This window comes from Myotis davidii, unplaced genomic scaffold (genome assembly GCF_000327345.1).
Source record: "Myotis davidii unplaced genomic scaffold, ASM32734v1 scaffold137, whole genome shotgun sequence".
In the NCBI taxonomy this organism is placed as follows: Eukaryota; Metazoa; Chordata; class Mammalia; order Chiroptera; family Vespertilionidae; genus Myotis; species Myotis davidii.
The window spans coordinates 278,606-295,919 of NW_006288719.1; the positions used below are offsets into that span (position 1 = coordinate 278,606).

Sequence of the window (17,314 nt, forward strand, 5' to 3'; positions counted from 1 at the left end):
TGGGCACTTGAGAGAATGTATATTCTGCTGCTTTGGTGTAAAATTCTCTGAAGATATCAATTAAATCCATCTGTTCTAGTGTGACATCTAGGCTGCTGTTTCCTTTTTGGTGTCCTGTCTGGAAATCTATCTGTTGATGTCAATGGGGCATTAAAAATCACCTACTATGAATGTGTTACTGTCAATCTCTACCTTATGTTCATCAAGATTTGCTTTACATAGTTAGGTACTCCTATGTTGGGTGCAAAAATGTTTAGAAGGGTTATACCCTCTTGTTGGGTTGCTCCTTTTATCATTATGTAGTGTCCTTCATTGTCTATTTTTATAGCCTTTGTTTTAAAGGTCTATTTCATCTGATATTAGCATTGCTACCTCAATTTTTCCCCCTTTACATTGGCATGAAATATATTTTTCCAGCCCTTTACTTTTAGTCTGTATGTGTCTTTTGTTTTGAGGTGGGTCTCTTGTAGTTGGCATATGTATGGGTCTTGTTTTCTTATCCATTCAGTTATCCTATAACTTTTGATTGGGCATTTAATAAATTTACATTTGAAGTAATTATTGATAGGTAATACATATTTATTGCTATTTTAATCTTTTAGCTATGTTTCTCTGATTATTTCCTCCTCCTCCTCTTCCTCTTCTTCCTCCTCCCACTTCCTCCTATTCCTCCTCCTCCTCCTTTGTCTTTGTCTCCGTCTTTGTCTTCAAGATGACCCTTTAACATTTATTGTAATACTGGTTTGATGATAACAAACTCCCTTCACTTTTTTTTGTCTGGGAAGCTCTTTATCTCTCCTCAATTTTAAATGATAGCCTTTCTGGGTAAAATAGTCCTGGTTGTAGATCCTTGGTTTTCATCATTTTTAATATTTCATGTCAATTCATTCTGGCTGAAAATGTTTTTGTTGAGAAGTCAGCTGACAGTCTTATGAGAGCTCCCTTGTTGGTAACTAATATTAACCTTTGGCAATTTAATTATGATGAGTCTTGGTATAGGCCTCTTTGGCTTCATCTTGTTTGGAACTCTTTGCACTTCCTAGACTTATGTATCTTTTTTTTTTTTTTTTAACCTGGTTAGGGAAGTTTTCAGTCATTGTTTCTTCAACTAAGTTTTTTTTATTCCTTGCTCTCTTTCTTCTCTTTTCTTCTTCTAGTATCCTGATGATATAGATGTTGTTATGCTTCATGTTGTACCAATGCCCTTAAACTATCCTTATTTTTAAATATTCTTTTTTCTGCTCTTCTTGGGTGTTTTCTGTTACCTTGTCTTCCAAATCACTGATTTGATTCTTCATTCCACCTACTGTTTATTCCTTCCAATGTATTCTTCATTTCAGATTTTCATTTCTGTTTTTTTAATGATTTCTATGTCTTTTTAAAAAAATGCTTTTGTAGTTCTCACTAAGTTCCTTGAGCATCCTGATAATGATTTTTTTAACTCTGTATTTGATAAATTGCTTGCCTCTATTTCTTTAGTTCTTTTTTGGAGATTTCTCTTGTTCTTTCATTTGAGGCATGTTGCTTAGTCTTCCCATTTGGGCTGCCCCTTTGTGTTTGTGTCTATGTATCAAGACTGCTATGACTCCTGGTATTGGTAGGGTGGCCTTATGTAGTAGGTGTTGTGTGGGACCAAGTGGCACAGTCTTCTTGATCACTTGAGCTGGGTGCTCCAGGAATGTCCTTCATGTAGGTTATGTGGATTCTCCTTTTGTAATTGAGTCTTCACTGCTATTTCCCATTTGTGTGTGGAGTCAATCTTTAGGCTGGTTTACTGTGAGGCTCAGATTTGCCTAAGCACAGTCTGGTGGCTGCCAAGATGTCCCTTTGGATATGCCACTTGTGACACTGATTGGATCCTGCTCTGATGTTGTCTGAAGCTGGCCACTGGTTCTGTTGGTTTGGGCAGGACTCTGCTGTAGGCCAATGTTGGAGTTGTCTGTGACTAGCTCTGGGCAACCTGTTTGGAGCTAAAAAAAAGATCAACAGCTTCTGGCTTCCTCTGCTGGACCTGGATGTGTGAAGAGAGGATTAAGCTGCTCACCAAGGCTTGCTTTACCAGCACTGGGCCTGGGGGCAGATCAGTAATAGTTCCAAGGCACTCCGAGATCCAGTTCTGCCGGCCTGTGCTTGCCAGTTGCCTGTTAGGCTCAGTCACTGAAAGAGCCTCTGGCAGTACTCAAGTTGCATGTGGTAGGTTCTCAGAAAGTCACCAGGTAGGGGCAAATGTTGTTCACCAGATTGATACAGGTTCAAACTTGGGGCTAGTTGCTGAAGCCACTGAGCAAATGTCCCAGGGTATATCAAGTCTAGCTGCCACCCTCTGGGTTCTTGTACACTTATGTAGTGGGGTGGGGGAGTCTCAGGGAGTCATCAGGGTGAGGCCTGCAGAGTTTATCAGTGCAAAGGCCAAAATTCGGCTGTGAAGGGAGGGCTCTAAACTGCTCAGGTGTGCGTGGGAAAAATAGCCACTGCCCTATCGTCACACCACCCAGTCTGTCCCAGATTCTGCCCAGGCCTTGGTAATGTGGAGCCACCAGGAGTTGGGAAGGTGGCGCTGCTGGGAGTCTGAAAAGTAAGGCTAGCAGATCTCTCCTGAGGGGGAGGCACTAGTCAGTTTTATGCAAAGTGAGAAGAATGGCCCCCACCCCAAAGCCACACAATTTAGTCACTGATACCCCCTGAGTCTGCCCAGACCTTTACATGACAGGCCAGGCTGCTGACTCCTCAGCAGGGCACAAGCTTTACAGGGTGGGGCTATTGCATTCCCCCAGGCTGCTGCTGCATGGAGGGGAGTGTTCCACCCAAGAGAGTTGGCATCTGCCATGTGGGAAAGTGACTTAGCACAGGTATCATGGTGGCTGTCCCTTCAGCTGAGCCACAAACCCCAGTCTCTTCATGGGATTCTAGTCCACTTCACCCACCCTTTGCTGGAGCCCTGGGTGAGTGGCTGTGAATGGGATTTTGTGTTGGTCTTTTAAGAGGGCACTTGTATCTCAAGTAGACTCTAGTCCAGTGATGGCGAACCTTTTGAGCTCGGCGGGTCAGCATTTTGAAAAAACCTAACTTAACTCTGGTGCCGTATCACATATAGAAATGTTTTGATATTTGCAACCATAGTAAAACAAAGACTTATATTTTTGATATTTATTTTATATATTTAAATGCCATTTAACAAAGAAAAATCAACCAAAAAAATGAGTTCGTGTGTCACCTCTGACACGCGTGTCACAGGTTCGCCATCACTGCTCTAGTCTCTCCCTGGCAGATAGGGTCTCTGCTTATTTTCACAGCCCAGTGTTATGTAGGTGCCTCTTCTCAGCTCTGGTATTTTGGCTGGGGAGACTGGTTTGGGGTTGAGACCTCATGCTTCTCAGGGGGAACCTTTGAAGCTAAGATATCCCTCTGGAATCTCAACCACTGACGGTGGCATTGGGCCAGCCCTTTTCACATCTCTGCTCTTCCTACTGGACTCAGTGTGTTGTTTTCCCTATAAATCCTTAGTTATAAGACTTCTCTTCAGCCAATCTTCAGGTGGTTATTCAGGGTGATTGTTTTATATTTTATATTTTAGTTGTAATTCCATTTTGGTCCTGGGAGGAGGTGAGTATAACATCCACCTACTCTGCTGCCATCGAGGATCTCCACTCTGTTTTTCTTGATGAGTCTGGCTATAGGTTTATTGATTTTGTTTTTCTTTTAAAAAAAACCCAGCTCTTAGTTTTGTTCATCTTTTCTATGTTTTGTTTTTTTTTTCATCTGTATTTCAGTTGTTTCTGGTCTGACTTTTATTACTTCCTTCCTTCTACTTGCTTTGGCCTGTTTCTTTTTTCTAGTTCCTTTAAGGTGTAAAGTTAATTGTTTGAGATTCTTCTTATTTCTTGATATAGGCATTTATCACTATAAATTTCTCTCTTAAAACTGCTTTTGCTGTGTTTCAGTGATTTGGTATTGAGTTTCCATTTTCATTTGTCTCAAGATATTTCTAAATTTCCTCCTTGATTTCTTCATTAACCCACTGATTATTTAGTAGCATGTGTTTAGTCACTATGTGTTTTTTTTTCCAAGTTTTCTTGTAATTGATATCTAGTTCTATACCATTGTGATCACAGAAAATATTTTATGTTGTTTCAGTCTTCTTAAATTTAGAGACTTGTTTTGTGTCCTAACCTGTGGTCTATCCTGGAAAATGTTCCATGTGCACTTGAAAAGAAAGTATATTCTGCTATTTTGGGGTGGAATGTTCTGTAAATATCTATTAAGTTCATCTTATCTAATGTGTTAAGGTTACTGTTTCCTTGTTGAAATTTTATCTGGATGATCTATCCATAGTTGTAAGTGGGGTGTTAAAGTTTCTTACTATTGTTGTAATACTATTCCTCCTTTTATGTCAGTTAATATTTGCTTTATGTATTAGATGTCCCTACATTAGGGGTTTAGATGTTTACAAGTGTTATCCTCTTGTTAGGGTGATCTTTTTATCATTATGTAATGGCATTCTTTGTTTCTTGTTAGTCTTCATTTTAAAGTCCATTTAGTCTGATGTATTTTTATTCAAGCTTTATTTTCATTTCCATTTGAATGCAACAACCTTTTCATCTCTTTACTTTCAGTCTCTGTGTATCTTTCAATCTAAAGTAGTCTCCTATAGGCAGCATTAGCATGGATCCTGTTTTCTTATTCAGCCATTCTATGTCTTTTTAAAAAATATATATTTTTATGGATTTCAGAGAGAGGAAGGGAGAGAAAGAGAAACATCAATGATGAGAGAATCATTGATTGGCTGCCTGTATGGCCCCTACTGGTAATTGAGCCTGCAGTGTGGGCATGTGCCCTGACTGGGAATTGAACCCTGAACTCCTGATTCATGGGTTGAAACTCAACCATTGAGCCACATCAATTAGGTTATCCTAAATGATGCAGCATTTATTCCATTTACTTTTAAAATAATTATTGATAGGTATGTACTTATTTCCATTTTAGTATTTTCCAGTTGTTTTTGTAGTTCTTCTTTGTCCCTTTCTTCTTCTCTTGCTCTTTTCTTACACATTGATGACTTTATATAGTGAGTTGTTTGTTTAGGTTCCTTTGTAAAATTTGTTGTGCATTTATTTTTGGATACTATGGGATTAGTATATAACAAGCTATGTTTATAGCAGTCTATTTTAAGTTAATGGTCACTTCAGTTTGAACACATTCTAAAAGCACTACATTTTTTACTCAACCCCATTTATGTTTTTGACATTATATTTTACATCTTTAGTGTGTGTGTGTGTGTCTGTACATATTGTATTCCTTAATTTATTACTGTAGTTATACATGCCTTTACTACTTTTGTCTTTAACTTTCACACTAACTTTATAATTGGTTGATCCACTATATTTATAAAATGACTAGAGGCCTGGTGCACAAAATTCACGCAAAGGGGGGGTGTCCCCTCAGCACAGCCTGCCCCCTCTCACAGTCCAGGAGCCCTCAGGGGTGGGAGCCGACCTGGCAATCAGGGGAAGGCGTTGCCCCCATCACACCTCTGCTAGTGCCAAGCCGGCAGCACAAGCCTCAGCCGGTCCTGGTTACCTGAGCCTCAAGCCAGCCCTGGGTGGCTGGGGGTGAGTGGACTGAGGAACTCTGGAGGCAGGCATGCAGCAAGGCCGAGCCCGCCTTGGGGCAGGCTTGGCCTTGCCGTGCGCCTGCTGCCCCAGCAGGGCTGAGGAGACTGAGCACCGCCATCTTGTGGCTATGGGCACTGCCATCTTTGAGAGTGGGGCAGTCAATTTGCATATTCCCTCCTTATTGGCTGTGGGCACTGCTATCTTTGCGATGGTGTGAGGGTCAATTAGCATATTCCCGCCATTAAATAGGATTGCCTTTATCAGTGAGCTTTTATTTACTTATTTACTTATTTATTTTTGTTAATCCTCACCTGAGGATATTTTTTTTTCCATTGATTTTTAGAGAGAGTGGAAGGGAGGGGGAGAGACACACAGAGAGAAACATTGGTGTGAGAGAGGCACATTGATTGGTTGCCTCTTGCACACATCCTGACTGGGGCTGGAGATCGAGCCTGTACCAAGGTACATACCCTTGACCAGAATTGACCCCATGACCCTTCAGTCCATGGGCCAACACTCTACCCACTGAGGAAAACTGGCTAGGGCTATTTTCTTATTTTTAGTTTTGGCCTTTTCTTTTCAATTTAAAGAGGCTCTTTAACATTTTTTGCAATGCCAGTTTTGTGATGATGAACTTTAGATATTGTTTGTCTGGGATACTTTTTCTCGCTCCTTCAGTTCTGAATGATTATCTTACTGGGTAGAGTTTTCTTGATGGTAAGCTTTCATCAGTTTGAAGAGACTGTACCATTCCCTTCTGACTTGCAAAATTTCTGCTGAAAAATCAGCTTATAGTCTTACGGGGGAAAACCTTTGTATGTCACTATTTTTCTTTTGCTGCATTTAAGATTCTCTGTTTATCTTTAACTTTGGGCATTTTAAGTATTATGTGTCTTGGAGACTTGGTGGGGACCCTGTGCTTCCTGGACTTGGATGTCTATTTCCTTCACTTGTTAGGAAAGTTCTTAGAGATTTTCTTCAAATGTTTACTGTCTTTTTCTCTCTCTCTTCTCCTTCTGGGACCCTGATGTTAGTATGCTTGATGTTGTCCCAGAGGTCCCTTAAATTACCTTCATTTGCTTTGATTTTTTTTCTTCCTTTTGGTCTTCCAGTGGGGTGACTTCCACTACCCTGTCTTCCAGCTTGCTGATTCATTCTTCTGCATTATCTAATTGGCTATTTATTGCCTCGTGTATTTTTCATTTTAATTATTGTATTTTTCAGTTTTGACAGCTTCTTTATATTTTCTCTCTCTTTGTCACTGAGTTTATCTAATATCTCACAAGTTCGATGAGCATCTTCATAACCATTGTTTTGAACTCTTTATCTGGTAGATTGCTTATCTCTTTTTCTGGACTTTTGTTTTGTTCTTTTTTTGCAGCATATTTGTCTCTTCATTTTGGCTCTCTCTCTGTGTTTTTCTATAAATTAAGTGAAACAGCAACCTGTGCGGGAGGGCGGCCAGGGCTGTAGTTATATCAGGCTTGGGCCAAAGGGAATACCAGGAGTAGGCCTGGCTGAGGCAGGAGCTATAGCTGGCGTGAGCACGGGCTGTGGAAAGTCCTGGGTGCAAAACACCCTGGGACCCAGTTTTACCTGGAGCATGTGTGAGCCCTGGTGAGTCCCACGGGCACGCTGCACTGGGAAAGCCCTGGCAGGCCCGTTGGAGTTGTAACGGGAGTGAGCTCAGACCACGGAAGTGCCGGCGGCAAGCTGTGCTAAGCCCTGGTGCTGTAGCTGAAGCGGGGGTGGTCTGTAGGGCGTCCCTGGAACTCGCTGCACTGGGTGGGAGCTGTGGTAGGGTGGGCATGTGGGGAGTTCAGAGGTAAGAGCACTGGAGCCCCCTTGGTGGCCTGGATGAAAGCTGGAGTTGGGGCAGGCTAAGGAGAGCCCCAAGGGTAAGCTGTACCACAGCCAGCACTGTGGCTGGAGAGGCTGTGGGGAATCCGGGGGGTGAGCTTCAGGTGTGCTGCTGCCTGTGTGGCCAAAGGGGGGAAGGGAGGCACAACACGCGGTGCCCTCACCTGACACTGGGGAGTTCCTGTAGCTCCCCTCCTGTGTGGTGCATGCTCTAGGGTAGTGGTCAGCAAACTCATTAGTCAACAGAGCCAAATATCAACAGTACAACGATTGAAATTTCTTTTGAGAGCCGAATTTTTTAAACTTAAACTATACAGGTAGGTACATTGTTATTAACTTAATTAGGGGACTCCTAAGGCTTAGAAAAGCCGCATATGGCTCACGAGCTGCAGTTTGCCGACCACGGCTCTAGGGTGATTAGTAAATGGATTTATTTCTGGAATAGATCCGCTTTAAACCAGTCTTTTCATGGTGCCCCAGGACCGGCAAGTCTGTGTGTGGGCCCCTCAATGCTACCTCCCTGCTTCATGTTGGTGCACCGGGGGTAGGGTGTTTGTTTCTCCGTTTCTGAAGTCCCTCTTACTTGCTATGCAGAAGCTGTTGTTAGCCCTCAGTTCAAGATCTCTTTAAAGGTTAAAATGTCACTCTAAATGAGCCTCACGATGGAATGTATTACATTACAGGGTTGCTAGAATTAAAATTCTTCCACAACGTAACTGTATAGACAGGAAGGCTATAATAAGAACATCTCAAAATGACTATGTATTTAAATGCCTAGCATTCACATAACTGCTGTCCTGTATTGCACACACACTAAGGACCTGCCCGTTGAAAGGGTTTAACTTACCCGGTCTTAGCACACTAGGTGATGAGGCGGTTACTCCCTGCAGTTAGAAACCTACTCTCCGCCTGTAGGGTATATGCAGTGGGATGCAGCCTCCACAGGCTGATGGTTGCACATAGGGAGGAATGCATTTTTAGAAAGTTAGTTTAAAAACCTTAAAACGTTTAAAAAGTTGATTTTAAAAAGTCCTTTACGCCTTTATAAACACCTAATGAATATCATTAACTCTAAGACAGTATTTGAGGCACAAATATTAGTAAGTACATATGTTTAATGAGGTGCAACTATAGGTATTTTGTTTTGAATACATTCAATAAGTTCACCATTATAGTTGCTTTTACAACTCTCACCTTCCAAACAGGACTTGATTCATCAATATGTACGAGTCCTTCCTCTTTAGACAAAGTCACTCGGTGGGGCAGGGAGTGTAGGGGGATAAACTACTAACTCCAGGCCACACTGTAGCCTAAACAAACATTCCCCTAGCGTCTCAGCTCCATCTCTCCCACCTAACGCTGGCTTTGGATGTCCTGAGTTCTCTGCTAACTGTAACTGAACATCAAATCAAACCTGCTCAGGGGCTAAAATAAATTACCTAAATCCATAAGATTCCCGGTAAACAGCCGAAGAGAAGTGAAAAAAAAAAAAAGAAATACCTAACAATGGCAAAAAGCAATTTTAGGAAAAAATAAGAAAAGCAAAAGTCTGCAGAACAATGAAGTGGGGAAAAATCTGCTACTTGAAATAAAATAGTTTCCTATACACTGACACAGAGTTTGAATGTGTTAAGCCATCAAGAGCAACAGACCATTTTGTAATTGTGACGGTATTTGAAATAGAGCATTTGCAATTCATAAAGGGAAATGAGCCTACTCAGGGCAGGCATTAGTAAGGCACTAAGCTTCACTCATGCAAGGGATGCAGAAAACTAGAAAGATCGATACAATAAAGACCTCCAGGTCACAGGAGGCGACACAGGAACCTCAAGGTGAAGAGAGAAACAGCTCCGGTTACTCACGGATGGATCTGAGCCTTTAATCCTGTTTCATAGGAGCTAACGTGGCTCTAACTCACTGATACTGAACGTGGGCTTCTCTGCAGAGACTCAAGTTATAACCCCGGCTGCCGGTGGGTGGGCCAGGGAAGGGTGCCTCGATGCACACAGCACCTGTGCTGCTGCATGAGGTCCATTTCTTCACGAAACAAAAACAAACCACCATAAGAAAAATGAATTTTTTAATTATTTTTTTCTCAGAGGCAGAATCACATAGCCGTTTTGATACGATTCCCAGTAGGTCTAAAATACTGCTTTTTGGAGTTGTAAAAATTCCATTACAGAAACACGCAGAACAGACACAGGATAAACAGAAATCACATCAGTTGATCAAATGGTTGTTCTAAGGATGTTCTCTGCCTTATTTTCCTATAAGAAAAGTTTGAAGGATCCGATCGGAAACTGCTGTCCGCATACAACTAGGCTTTGGAAAAGGAAAGACCAAATCAGTCACCTGGCTCACTTGCAACGCTGTGTGCACATCTGCAGAAGCCTGCATGTTTGTGGGCGTTCCGTATCAGCTAGGAAATTTATAATTTTAAGGAAATCGAAAACATATTCTTTACAAAAACAAACCATTGTTCCCATGTCCTTTTCCCTTGAGACACAAGCAGCGTTAGGAACGGGTTCGAAAGCTTTCATGTACAACCATTTGTTATTCATCGGAGATGTCGGGACGGAAAATCGGCAAACTGGGTCCATGGTTTAGAAAGTGAAACGTTACAAGTGTTATAAACAATTAAAATATGCGCAGACACTTTCTTAACTGCTCATGGTCAAAACTTTATATTGTTTTTAAACCTGAAAGACTAAGGACTTTGGGGAAAAGCCACTCCTAACATACAACAGTATTCCTGTAATGGAATTAAAAAGCAGGTTAATAGACGCATTCAAGTAAAAATGTGAAGTAACCAGTTACTGTTAAAAGCTTGAGTTCTGTTCCAATTTTATAAGAAAGTATGACTGCTTAAGTGGATTGCAACGTTCCAGACGGATGGAAGTGATGTTACTGACGTAACAATTTATAGAACACGGAATGAACATGCTCCGCAGGTGTGCGTCCAGTGAATTTAAAATGACACATGATCATGTTAAGAATACCATTCACCAAGGGCTGCCCCAACGCATCTTTAAAAACATCTACACCGAAGGTTTGGACAGCGAAAGCAGCGATACACTCTGTTTCTTATAGAGACACCAATACAGTCAATGCATTCACTTTTTAGCTACCATTATACTAGTCACAATTTGTATCCTCACAGAATATAGTATATGAAATTACAATATATTTATCTTCTTTAAAACCATTTTTAAAGAAGGGCCTATCTATCCATTTTTTAGAAGTCAAAAACCAGCAGAAAAATGTAACTGATAGATGCAGTCTTTAAAATATTTTGTGGTTAATTATATGCTAATTTTCAAAATACAACAGAATTTTTGGTCCATGAGGCCCTTAAGAAACAAAAGGTAGGTGAGGGAGTCCCACTTATCAATAGAAATATAAAGTTCATGAAAAAATTTCAATACTTATTAAAATATCTTTTTACAGAATGCTTTTTTTTGGTGGTTAAACATAAGAAATCTCACTCATAAATAATGGGTACGAGCTGGTAGGACCCATAAATGAATTAAGATGCTTTAATATGACTGTGTCACATTCTTCTTTTGAAGGCCATTAATAAATTATTTTCTTTCTCTGTCAACTGAAATACAATTATTTCTTAACATATATCAGGATTTAATGCTTAACATGTCTGTTTTCTGCCGGTAGGGCAGAGATCAGCAAGCTGTGGCCCACAGGCCAAATCTGAATGACTGCGTGTTCCTGTAAATTAAGTTTTCTTTGCACACAGCCACACTGACTCACTTATATATTGTCTGTGGCTAATTTCATGCTGTAGAGGCAGAGGTAAGTAGTTTACAGAGACCATGTCATTCATTCTCAAAGCCTGAATTATTTACTATCCGATCCTTTATAGAAAAAATTTGTCAATCTTTGTCTAGGGGGTTTCCCAGACTAATCTAAATTAATGCATATTCCTCTACTTCCACACCCGTTCTCTATTCTAATACATGTATGAAGTTCATGTACTTTATACTTAGTTGTATTTGTTGGTATATACCTAGGAAGCCAACATCCTAGCCAGGCTCCCATATTTAATGTATTTCGAACATAAGCACTCCCTATGGCTATGACCTGTTTGACTTCCAGTCACTCTGGAATGCTTTGGGAGTTGGATGATAATAAAATGGGTGGGCCATCCACTAACAGAATGGCCAGGAAACTGTGCATCTTATTTCATCATGAAGAAGGAAGTTGGATAGCAAAAAGAATAACCCAAATCAGATATACCTTAGGGCAAATGCCCTTCAACCAGGAAACACAGCTCGATAGTTTTACACACACACACACACACACACACACACACACACACACACACACACCCTCCCACCTACCACAAACTGACAGCTAAACATAAAGTATATTTGTTTTATAAATATATTACTGTCTATATACATATAGATACATCCATAAAAGGCATGTTAAATAATTGTCTGTATAATCAATACTACTTTAAAGTTTTTCTTGTGTGTGTTTTAAAGTTACACACTCTATTAAAATTATCAAAATAAGCCTTTAAAAATACCAGAAATAAAGCCAGTGAAGAGTCACTTTCCATTCAAGTGTTTCCAAATCTCATCATTGGTCACCTGGACTCCAGACTTGGGCATGCACAGATCAAGGAAACACAGTTCAACTAAGGAAAAGTCAGCCATCAAAATTCTAACACCCTCCCATTGTTAATACTTCATAACAAGTATGTATATACATAAACATTCTTTTTAGTTATATTACATATGCTTATAAATGAATTCTCACGAAAACACAAAGTTCTAGTTTCTACCAGCATCAAATATTTTATACTGGTTTGCATTTCTTTCCAATGTTTAGGTCAATGACAAACTCTATAGGGATACAGAGGCCATAAAAGGAGCCTGAAAACTTACCTATCACATGCGAGAAAGGAGGAAATACGAAGGGCCAGTTCTTGGCCAGCTGGGGACTATTCCCTTTGTGCTAAGACACAGAAACAATGAACTGGCTAATTGCTGTGTAAAGTACAGTCAACTCTCAGAAAATTCCAACCGGAATCCTTTCTCCTGACAGCTTCACTACTTACTAACCACCTCTCTTATTTATTAGCGAGTCTGGTAAAAGATAGGATTAAGGTAAAAGTTTTGGCTAAATTAAAGGTTTGGATTCAGCTATGGGTTTATTTTAAAGGTGGATCCTTTTACATATTGCTTTAGATAATTAAGAATTGGATGTATCTAAAGTCTGCCAAATACCTGATTCTTAAGCTCTGAAAGCAACACTGGTGCTTCAGTAAAAGCGGGGAGGAGAGGGGCGGCAAATTGTCCTCTTGTCATAAGAAAATGGCTGTATCTTCACTTACAATTACACTGAAGGGTTTCAGTGTGGGCAGCTCAGAGCTCTCCACTCAGGACAGGCGCGGCAAGCCCCCCGTTCCCCATAGTCTAAAATCCATGAAGCAACGACAGATAGTTAGCTAAAAACATTTAGAAGGTACAATTAAAGGGGTGATATACATTTCACCTAAAATCTCACTTACATAAATTTAGTAATGTTGCCAGAATCTCCAAACAATTGAGATATTAAAGTTAAGAAAATGGAAGCAAAAACTACATTGTACATTTTAAAAGCGATTTCACACTAAAAATAAGAAAAAGACTTGGAATATGACTGAAATAAAAGGTACCATGCATTTGTAACCCTATTTTTGGCACTGGTTTCGCCTCTACATTTAAGCTTGTCCTACAGAGAGTGACCCAGGAAACAAGGAGAACAGGTTCACAGGCGAGGGGGGCGCTCTGGCAGACACCGCCCGGAATGGTGTGTGGCTTCCTCCGCATTCTTTCTAGTTACAGACGAGAGCCACACTTGCTTCAACAACAACAGCGACAACTGTGTAGAACACCACTTTCCTGAATTAAGTTTGCTGAACACGGTTCAGATTATTGGATATGTCAATATGCACAATGCCTTTTAGAAGCATTTACTGTATACCCAAACCCTACTTCATGCAACACACAGTGTCACACAAGTAGTGAAAATGTTATCCTACTCAAAGGTGCTTGGACATTATTTTCAGGCAGCATTTTACCTTTATTTTAAGTTCACACTAGATGTTTTTAGGAGAAAGAAAATGCCAATAAATTTATTTAATATACTTTAATATATTATATAAAACTAGGACAGACACCTTTATTTACCTAAATTGTTAACTTTAATTTTCTACCCTATTCTAGACCTCAATTTTACTTAAAAAAATTTGTATTTAAATAAGGGATAAAATGTTGCCCAAAAGTCTAATCATGTTACACTTTTGTGTTTTAACTAGATCTACAAATCAAAAAGTTCTTATAGTTAAAAAGATACAATTTGTATCAACAGTAAAAGGTACTTTCTGGTTTTTCAGGGCTTTCCTTCGAACTGGAGCATGTGGAGTAATCAGAATACCCCGGGCATCTCGGCAGACTGAGGAAACAGATCGGAACGAGTCATTCACGACGTAAAACTCAAAAACTGGAGGCAACAGGGAAGTCATGCCAAGCACACAACTGCCTGCCACTGATCGCAGTATCTACCTTCTAACCGATGAAAATGAACTAGCATCTAGCAAAACCCATGGCTTTGAAACCAGAAATATCCCTTACTAATACTAAAACAGACTTTAGTCTGTATCTAAAACTACACTATTTGTGGCAAGAATCTGGCCTTAATAATATCATAGGCCTCCCCCCGCCCCCCATAAAACAACCTTCAGGAAAATGGAAAATATACAGTATCTTACAAAAATGTTAAGTTACCATTTACAACTCCTCCATCGCCATTTCCATAGTGCAGTATCAATAAGTGTTGCATATTCTCAACACATAAAACCACCTCAGGCCAGCCTTGATAAACAGCAGGAAAGCTAGAGAGTATATTAAATATAAAAGTTGCATTGAGAATAATTAGATTCATTAAAAACAGGCAAGTACTGCGAAAGGGTTACTTTATCCAGTTTTGTTGTGCCCCCAAACAAAAAGACAAACACATTAAAAATACAGGTCAATGGAAATCTAGGAATCCAATTCCATGTCTACTATCTAGAAGCACATCATAGCTGGATTGCAAAGCTCGAAACTGTAACAGTTACGGCTTTTGCCTTATTCATCAAATAAAAATGGAAACATTTTTTTTTTCCCATTGATTGCATCTGCTTTCCTTCAAATCTGCCATATTAAATTAACTAATTACGTAACAGACAAAAAAAAATCTGAACAAAAATAAAATAAAAAGTGCCATATTGTAAATCATTCTCGTATATACTGTTACCCATTTCAACACAAACTGGTAACTTACATTTGTTTAAAATATAGTCAGTGCTCTAGTATATCTTTGTTTCTATAAATAATGATTATAGCACAAAGAAGCCCACTGTCCCCAAATAAAAATAACTTAAAAAGCTGTAAAAGATTCAATTAAGCTTGGCTTGAAAAAATAGTTTGCTAGGTCTAGTCAAATGTTCAACATTTTGAAGGTATTGTAATTGCTTGCAATTGATAGAGAAACACCAAGTTAATAAAACATGAAATAAGGATAAAAAGTGCTGCATATAAACCCCTGATGCACCAAAGATTAATATCAAAGATCACATCTAATAAATCAAACTGGAAAAATTTCCAGCCAAGGATATAGCTTTAAAAAGGAAATGTTAAAAAAACGTTTGAATGTAAAGCAATCCCGTGATACTTCCACTATGTGGGGCTATACATACAGGTTCCATGATACAGTATTTCACATAAATGGATACTATATAACCTCCTTGCTGAGAAGGAGATCACATGTGCTATTGTAGCAAACCTCCCTCAGCATTTGAGCTGAACAAAAAACTACTAAACACCACAAAGATGCATCATCTTTCAATAGCCCAGCTGCGATTTCTCCACTAAAATGGCCGCGGCTAGCTGCTGGGCGTCTGTCATGTGAGGGTTCCTTTTCATGACAATTCTCACAAGGTCAGGTGGGAAGATGTTGCACAGGTTGATGTAGATCTTCTCTCGGTTGTCCGGATACCTCGGGGGATCCTGTGGCAGCCCGCAGTACGGTATCCGCCAGGGGGGCTCCTGCTGCTCGGGGAGGCTCTGGAAGGTGAACTGCTCATAGCAGGGCTGCGTGGAGCTGTCAGGCAAGGAGTAGGTCTGCCGATAGCCGTAGGCGTCAATCCCGTACCCCTGCCTGTCCCAGCTCCCCAGCCCCTCCTGGCGGGAGTAAGGCTTTCTCTGTCTTGAAGGAGAGCTGTCGTACAGCCGAGAGTCGGAAATGCTGTCCAGTCTCGTGGCCACTAAGGACCGCCCCAGGTGTGGTGCCTTGTGAGCTGAACTCGGAGGAGCGGGGTACTCGCCAGGACAGCTGGACCGGGCTCCCACAGCGGGATGCTGCAGGTGCATCGCCAGGTGGGGAAGAGGAGGCTTGTGATGGTACTTTGGTTCTTCGTGACTGTAACTTTGCACTCTGGTTAAGGGGTCGTGGAAATTCTGCAGGAAGGGTTGGGAGTTAAGGCGGCTGTGAGGGTACATGTGCTGACACTTTAAATTCTCTTCGAGCTGCGGGTCGGGAGAACTGACATAGGACCGGTCGTTGTAGCCCACGTACGAGTCACTGCTCCCACAGCTCATGCTCCCGTCACTGCTGCAGTCAGAGGCCACAGAGCTGATCCTATAATCTGTGTCCAAGGAAAAACGCCTTTCAGGACTTCGTGGGCCTGAGATACTCAGGTTTGAATATGCATTCAACATGGAATAATACCCAATGTCAACGGGGGAGTCACATTTGGGGTACTGTTCGTAAGGCATTGGCGTTCCATGATTTTTGGTTGTCATCATTATTGGAGGATATTGCCCCTGTGGTCTTTGATCCTGAGGTGGGAAATGAACTCCAGATGGAAGGCCATTGCTTAAAGATGTAGTGCTTTGGGGTTTTGCGGTAGAAGTAGCCGGTATACTCACTAAGGAGGGTACAGACCTGGTTTCCAATTTATTTTTGGTGGGAAGCTTTTCCTCTAGGTCTGGGTAGGCCTGAGTCCTGATGCTGGGGTCCGACTGCCTCTTTGGGGCGCCTCGCTTGCCGTCGGCAGAGCTGTCAGCCTTGGTGCTGCAGGGGACGCTGTTGCTTTTCACCAGTCCTCCTTCGTTGGCAGTCTTGGCAGCCGTGTTTCTTGACATGGCACGAAGTTCGTCGGCCACTGACCGCTGGGGCTGACTGCCCCTTTCCGGGTGATAATATTTGCACTTGTGCCCATAGGTGCACTTCTTTCCTGCAAAGAGGAAGATGAATTAGGGAAGGAGCACGCCCCAGGTCCCCAGCGCTCGGTCCGGCACGACAACTCGGACTAGTGCAAGAGACAAAGGCAGAAACTGAGGCACACCCAGTGCTCCTCACTGCTGAGAAATGCCACCTGCAGTCCCCGTATATTAACAGCACTAAGAAGCTGGCCGAATGACTAATAATCGCCTCTAGAGTTTTGGGTTAATACCCTGCGTCCTCAACTCCGACCTACCCATTCTCTTCCAGGATGACTTATAATAAGGTAGGACATTCTGGAAAAAAAAAAAAAAAGTACTGTAATGTGATGAAGCCTTTCTGGTCTGATGTGTATCTAGATGCAGGAACTCCAAATTCTGATCTACCTGAAAACTTCATGTAGAGTGAACTGAGTTTTCGAAACTGAGTTTTGGGTGATGCATTGGCATTGAAGCCAATTAGGTAAAAATAATTACTTTTTCATGGTTAGAATGTTTTCTTAAGTTTAATTACAAACAAAAGAACTAACACTATGCCATCCAAAATTAAAAATGATTATTAAAAATGTAACA

The 17,314-nt window shown here is 41.0% G+C and overlaps 1 protein-coding gene across 1 annotated transcript in view; it reads right to left on the reverse strand.

The window, feature by feature from the left end:
- Positions 1–9,535: 9,535 nt before the first annotated feature.
- ZC3H12C (zinc finger CCCH-type containing 12C) overlaps positions 9,536–17,314 on the reverse strand; it is a 55,153-nt gene continuing 47,374 nt past the window's right edge. The window contains exon 6 of the mRNA XM_006760815.2: positions 9,536–16,755. Within this exon, the coding sequence (XP_006760878.1) occupies positions 15,362–16,755 (1,394 nt within the window). The 3' untranslated portion in view covers positions 9,536–15,361. The remainder of the gene's footprint in view (positions 16,756–17,314) is intronic.